Below are 7,319 nucleotides of genomic sequence, written 5' to 3' on the forward strand. Positions count from 1 at the left end.
GTTTAAGTCAAATCACAATAAAGAGTGCTCGGTACCTCAGAACTGAAGATTGAGTTCTGCAGTCATGTTTCTAAGAAGGTAAGCTCTGTTTACATTAGCCACGCATGGACATTGTTCTTATTCATTTCTCTTTCTTCTCAGAGGCAAAGTGACTATCCTGGTCACAACTCTCTTGGTCATCTGGATGGAGGACCTTGACTTCACAGCTGGATTACCAGATGATCTAGGGCTGAATCTGTGTGTGACATCCAGGAGAGAAGTGAAGGAAATCACACATCAGAATCTCACCCATGTTCCTCCTGATCTCCCCAACTACATCAGGTATCTGGATCTATCTTACAACTTCATCCAGAGACTAAATGGAGATTCATTTTCAAGACTAGTCAAGCTTTGTTTCCTAAAGATCACCAACTGTGGTTTGAAAGAGATTTCGGTTGATACTTTCGATCAGGTCCCAACCCTCAAGGTTCTGAACATTTCCAGCAACAAACTGCTGACCATCCCTGATTTAAGGTTGCCGAACATGGAAAATCTTGACATGTCCGACAATCCTTACCAGAGCTATGCTGTGCCGAGGTCATTTGAGCTCATGAAGAATCTGGAGGTCCTTTCTCTTGGAAGCACAACTGCTCGGTCTGTCACCGCTGATGATTTCAATTCTCTGAAGAGGATCCCTTTGCAACATTTCACTCTAGGAGCTGGAATTTCTTGGCAAAAATATGAGGCGGGTGCCCTTGGAAAATTGGCCATCAGGAAAATGTCGCTCAACTCTTCTTTTTGTGGTCGTTTTGACTTGTTTGACAAAGTTCTACGTGATTTGAACAAGACAGGAGCAACAGCATTGAGATTTATCACTTTGTTTTCTGACAACTGTACCCTTGACGTGGACCCTTTAGTGAACTTGAGAACAATGCCAAACATTAAGAATGTTACCATGGAGTATACCTGGATAAACAGCTCTTTTATGGGAGAAATTATTAAGAATGTATGGCTCTCCACCGTTCAGGATTTCTCATTTGTCCAAATGAGTTACAATGAAGATACTCCAGATGGGTTACAAGTGAAAACCATCAATCATTCCATCGGTTTCCGTTCATTAACTATTGATGGTGTTAATCATTTTCAAATGAAGTACCCCATAATTGATATAAGCCTTAAGGCTTCTTCAAATCTGACCTATGTGAAATTTTCTGGGACTGGGATGAATATTGTGCCCTGCCAATCCTTCTTAACATTGCCAGCACTGGAGACTATGGATTTAAGCAACAATCTTTTGAGTGACAGTGGGTTCTGGTGGTACTCTTGTAGATACACCTCCATTTTGCCAAAGCTGAAACGGTTGATCCTGAGCCAAAACCGCTTCAAGAGTCTGTCATTCTTTGCCGATAAAACACATGAAATGAGCACGCTAGAGTTTGTCGACCTCAGCTTCAACTCCATCACGCTTGATAACCCATGCAATTGGCCGGAACACTTGACAGAAATCAGTCTGGCAAACAACAACCTCGGCAATAGTATTTTCCAATGCTTATCCAAACATTTCATGAAGATTGACTTGACAAAAACAGGAATCACAACCATAACACCGAATGATGTAGTTTTGCTTCCCAGTCTAACACACCTTATACTAAGTTCCAATGGTATTCACTCACTCCCGGACTTTCATGACGCCCCTGCTTTGATCAGTCTTTATATAGACCAGAACGCAATCCCATTTCTTTCCCAAGAGGTCATGGAGCAACTGCCAAGTCTTCAGACTATTAAAGCTGGGAACAATCCATTCGTCTGCTCGTGTGACTCACACTGGTTCCTCACCCATTTTAACAAATCCCTGCTTCTGGATTGGCCCCTAGACTACGCTTGCAATTCTCCTCTGTCACTCGCAGGCCTTCCCCTCTCTGAGTACAAAACAACTGAGCTATCATGTATATTGTGGCTCAGGGCTGTCGTAGCTCTGTCTTGCTTGATGGTTGTAGTGTTCCCTATTATTGTGCTTTTCTACAAATATGATGGCTTGTGGTATTTAAAGATGTTGATGGTATGGATTCGGGTGAAGAGTCGAAGCAAGAAGCGATCGCAAATGTTAACAGATGTATCATTTGTTTATCATGGGTTCATCTCCTACAGCCATCACGATGCAGACTGGGTGGACAACAAGTTGGTAAAGTGCCTTGAAAATGCTGGGTTTTCTCTGTGTGTTCATGCACGTGACTTTGTACCAGGAGACTGGATCATAGACAACATCATTAACTGTGTGGAATCCAGCTACAAGACCCTTTTTGTCCTCTCCAAGCATTTTATCCAGAGCGAATGGTGTAACTACGAACTGTTCTTCGCTCAGCACCGAGCCATTGGAGTCCATGAGGACTCCCTTGTTTTCATCCTTTTGGAGCCGTTGCCTGATGATTGTTTGCCCAAGAAGTTCTTGAGACTAAGACGTCTACTGAGGCAGCAGACGTACCTGGAGTGGCCTGACGATGAAAGGAAGCAACAGGTTTTCTGGGCAAGTCTTAAATCCATGCTGCGCACGGCAGAGAAGTCCGTTGCTTTAAAAGATGTAGCCATGGCTATCTCAGACACAGCCAACCAAATCTCACGGCAAGTTAATAGGAGTGGGCCGGCATATGAACATCTTGAGTAAATTGAAGATGAAACCAACGTTGTCTAACTTGTACTATGTTTTCTAAATAAATATATTCCACAAATTTGTCAATTAAATTTCAAAATGTTTCTATTGTAGAAGACTCTGAGCTTTTGTGAAATATTATCTCCGGTGTATGGCGTTAAAAAACTTGTTTTGTACTGTCTAATATGGCAAGAACATCTCTCTACGATGCTTAAAAAAGTTTATATTTCTTTTTGTGTTGACATGTTTTCCTTTCCTCACGGGGGTCTCAAGCTTTTGTACACACAGAGACTGCAGGAATATGTGGCATTTTATATGATCCTGTAGTGGAGAAAAGCATTTTGGAAAATGTGATTTAAATTGCAAAGAACATGTCTTCACCTTTTGCATTTTTTGCTCTTTTTTTTTACATGCATTCTATGTTCTATTACATACTATTTTTCTTTTTTTTGTTCACCAATTCTACTCATGTAGTTGTTGCCTGTTTATAGATTCTCTCAATTTGTATCACTTTTTGTCAATAAAAGAGCATTTTCAATATTCACAGCTTTTCTTACATTGTGATTATTTGGTAAATGTTATTGAATTGTTATTCAACTGACTAATTAAGCTCCTCCTTAACTCTGCAAAAGTTGAATAAATAGTGACATTGAACACTGTTATGGTTGTTATCATTCTTATCAGAAGTGTTAGTAGTAATAGTGGGGATATTGTATTGTCTAGAGTATTTCTACGGATGCAGGGATTTTAAACCCAAATAAATACAAATATTATGTAATCAATCAAAAGTCTTGCAACCCATAACAGGAAATGATGAAAACAGATTGTGATACCAGGCTCTATCTTTGACTTAAACATATATTTTTGTTGGGTATTGTTTCGATTGTTTAAGCGCTTTGTGACCCTGGTCTATAAAAGCGCTCTACAAATATTACTTACTTACTGGAGGTAGAAACCAACGTAAAGAATGTCTATGGTTTACCTGCAAATTCTCAAGAATCCCTTTTTAGGTAACCTTAACAATCTCCACAATATTATCTTTCTATCCTTCATCACTAACTATTTGTCTTTCTTTATCCCCAAACTTTAATAAACATTTTAGTATGATTTAAGATCTCATATTTCTAGGAATATATTAAAAGTCAGACACAATATTTTCAGTTAATTCAATTATTGATATGCTTTCAAAGCAATGTGTTTAATGTCATATTTCCTGTGTGTCTTATCTTAATATTTTTGTCTGCTTCAGACTCTGTTTCGTGCTTTTGTTTCATCTCGGCAGATATGCATGACTTGAGTCATTGCCTCTTCTCCTCTGGATTTTAAATTGAATTTGTTTCAGAAGACATTGATCCAATACTGATCTATGTTCTGAGACCGTTTCCACTTCTGGGTCAACCTCACCATTACAGTAAAAATGCCGTTTGAATTAGTAATCATTTTCATTTTTAGGTAACTTTACGTATTGAAGGATCTTCTGAGCCAAATAAAATTAAAATCTCTTTCAAAACATGTTTTACAAAGAGGACATTGTAGTAAAAGAGGAACAACACTTTATAGGGTGGATGTTTGCAGTCTACAAAAAGAAGAAGAAAAAAGGGCTCAGTAACTTTTTATGGTCTAGTGTATCTTTCGCTCTATCCCTTTTAATCTGTCTAAAAGATCATGAAGTTATATAAAAGAGGAATTAAACCTTATAGGCTGGAAGATTGCAGTCGGCGATATAAACAATAAAAAGGGTTTGTCAGGTTTGTGAGTCTGAAGATTGAGTTCTGCAGTCATGTTTCGAAGAAGGTAAGCTATGTTTGCAATAGCCACGTATGGACATTGTTCTTATTAATTTCTCTTTCTTCTCAGAGGCAAAGTGACTATCCTGGTCACAACTCTCTTGGTCATCTGGATGGAGGACCTTGATTTAACAGCTGGATTACCAGATGATCTAGGGATGAATCTGTGTGTGACATCCAGGAAAGAAGTGAAGGAACTCACACATCAGAATCTCACTCGTGTTCCTCCTGATCTCCCCAACTACATCAGGTATCTCGATCTATCTTACAACTTCATCCAGAGACTAAATGGGGATTCATTTTCAAGACTAGTCAAGCTTTGTTTCCTAAGGATCACCAACTGTGGTTTGAAAGAGATTTCGGTTGATACTTTCGATCAGGTCCCAACCCTCAAGGTTCTGAACATTTCCAGCAACAAACTGCTGACCATCCCTGATTTAAAGTTGCCGAACATGGAAAATCTTGACATGTCCGACAATCCTTACCAGAGCTATGCTGTGCCGAGGTCATTTGAGCTCATGAAGAATCTGGAGGTCCTTTCTCTTGGAAGCACAACTGCTCGGTCTGTCACCGCTGATGACTTCAATTCCTTGAAGAGGATCCCTTTGCAACATTTCACTTTAGGAGCTGGAATTCCTTGGCAAAAATATGAGGCGGGAGCCCTTGGAAAATTGTCCATCAAGAAAATGTCGCTCAACTCTTCTTTTTGTGGTCGTTTTGACTTGTTTGACAAAGTTCTACGTGATTTGAACAAGACAAGAGCAACAGCATTGAGATTTATCACTATGTTTTCTGACAACTGTAACCTTGACGTGGACCCTTTCGTTAACTTGAGAACAATGCCAAACATTAAGAATGTAACCTTGGAGTATACCTGGATGAACAGCTCTTTTATGGGAGCACTTGTGAAGAATGTATGGCTCTCCACCGTTCAGGATTTATCATTTGTCCACATGATTTACAATGAAGATACTCCAGATGGGTTACAGGTTATAAACATTACCCGCTTCATCAGTCTGCGTTCATTAACTATTGATGGTGTGAAGCATTATCAAATGAGGTACCCCATAATTAATATAAGCTTTGATGGAGCTTGCAATCTGACTCATGTGAAATTTTCTGGGACTGGGATGAATATTGTGCCCTGCCAATCCTTCTTTAAATTGCCAGCACTGGAGACTATGGATTTAAGCAACAATCTTTTGAATGAGGGTGGGCTCTGGTGGCACGGTTGTACATACACCTCCGTTTTGCCAAAGCTGAAACGGTTGATCCTGAGCCAAAACCGCTTCAAGAGTCTGTCATTCTTTGCCAATAAAACACATGAAATGAGCACGCTAGAGTTTGTCGACCTCAGCTTCAACTCCATCACGCTTGATAACCCATGCAATTGGCCGGAACACTTGACAGAAATCAGTCTGGCAAACAACAACCTCGGCAATAGTATTTTCCAATGCTTATCCAAACATTTCATGAAGATTGACTTGACAAAAACAGGAATCACAACCATAACACCGAATTATGTAGTTTTGCTTCCCAGTCTAACACACCTTATACTAAGTTCCAATGGTATTCACTCGCTCCCGGACTTTCATGACGCCCCTGCTTTGATCAGTCTTTATATAGACCAGAACGCAATCCCATTTCTTTCCCAAGAGGTCATGGAGCAACTGCCAAGTCTTCAGACTATTAAAGCTGGGAACAATCCATTCGTCTGCTCGTGTGACTCACACTGGTTCCTCACCCATTTTAACAAATCCCTGCTTCTGGATTGGCCCCTAGACTACGCTTGCAATTCTCCTCTGTCACTCGCAGGCATTCCCCTCTCTGAGTACAAAACAACTGAGCTATCATGTATAATGTGGCTCAGGGCTGTTGTAGCTCTGTCTTGCTTGATGGTTGTAGTGTTCCCCATTATTGTGCTTTTCTACAAATATGATGGCTTTTGGTATTTAAAGATGTTGATGGTATGGATTCGGGTGAAGAGTCGAAGCAAGAAGCGATCGCAAATGTTAACAGATGTATCATTTGTTTATCATGGGTTCATCTCCTACAGCCATCAAGATGCAGACTGGGTGGACAACAAGTTGGTAAAGTGCCTTGAAAATGCTGGGTTTTCTCTGTGTGTTCATGCACGTGACTTTGTACCAGGAGACTGGATCATAGACAACATCATTAACTGTGTGGAATCCAGCTACAAGACCCTTTTTGTCCTCTCCAAGCATTTTATCCAGAGCGAATGGTGTAACTACGAACTGTTCTTCGCTCAGCACCGAGCCATTGGAGTCCATGAGGACTCCCTTGTTTTCATCCTTTTGGAGCCGTTGCCTGATGATTGTTTGCCCAAGAAGTTCTTGAGACTAAGACGTCTACTGAGGCAGCAGACGTATCTGGAGTGGCCCGACGATAAAAGAAAGCAACAGGTTTTCTGGGCAAGTCTTAAATCCATGCTGCGTACGGCAGAGAAGTCCGTTGCTTTAAAAGATGTAGCCATGGCTATCTCAGACACAGCCAACCAAATCTCACGGCAAGTTAATAGGAGTGGGCCGGCATATGAACATCTTGAGTAAATTGAAGATGAAACCAACGTTGTCTGACTTGTACTATGTTTTCTAAATAAATATATTCCACAAATTTGTCAATTAAATTTCAAAATGTTTCTATTGTAGAAGTCTCTGAGCTTTTGTGAAATATAATCTCAGGTGTATGGTGTTAAAAAACTTGTTTTGTACTGTCTAATATGGCAAGAACATCTCTCTACGATGCTTAAAAAAGTTTATATTTCTTTTTGTGTTGACATGTTTTCCTTTCCTCACGGGGGTCTCAAGCTTTTGTACAGACAGAGACTGCAGGAATATGTGGCATTTTATATGACCCTGTAGTGGAGAAAAGCATTTTGGAAAATG

At 40.1% G+C, this 7,319-nt stretch overlaps 2 protein-coding genes across 2 annotated transcripts; both read left to right on the forward strand.

The window, feature by feature from the left end:
* LOC148084286 (toll-like receptor 1) lies at positions 1–3,166 on the forward strand. The gene is made up of 2 exons (XM_087787385.1): positions 1–78; positions 142–3,166. The coding sequence occupies exons 1-2, from the start codon at positions 65–67 to the stop codon at positions 2,639–2,641; spliced, it is 2,514 nt and encodes an 837-aa protein (XP_087643511.1). The 5' UTR covers positions 1–64; the 3' UTR covers positions 2,642–3,166.
* Positions 3,167–4,401: 1,235 nt separating this feature from the next.
* On the forward strand, positions 4,402–7,060 carry LOC148084287 (toll-like receptor 1). Its single transcript, XM_087785888.1, has 2 exons — positions 4,402–4,420; positions 4,484–7,060. Exons 1-2 carry the CDS (start codon positions 4,407–4,409, stop codon positions 6,981–6,983), a joined length of 2,514 nt encoding a protein of 837 aa, XP_087642014.1. The 5' UTR covers positions 4,402–4,406; the 3' UTR covers positions 6,984–7,060.
* The last annotated feature ends 259 nt before the right edge of the window (positions 7,061–7,319 follow it).

Source organism: Callionymus lyra, chromosome 3 (assembly GCF_982586985.1).
Source record: "Callionymus lyra chromosome 3, fCalLyr1.hap1.1, whole genome shotgun sequence".
In the NCBI taxonomy this organism is placed as follows: Eukaryota; Metazoa; Chordata; class Actinopteri; order Syngnathiformes; family Callionymidae; genus Callionymus; species Callionymus lyra.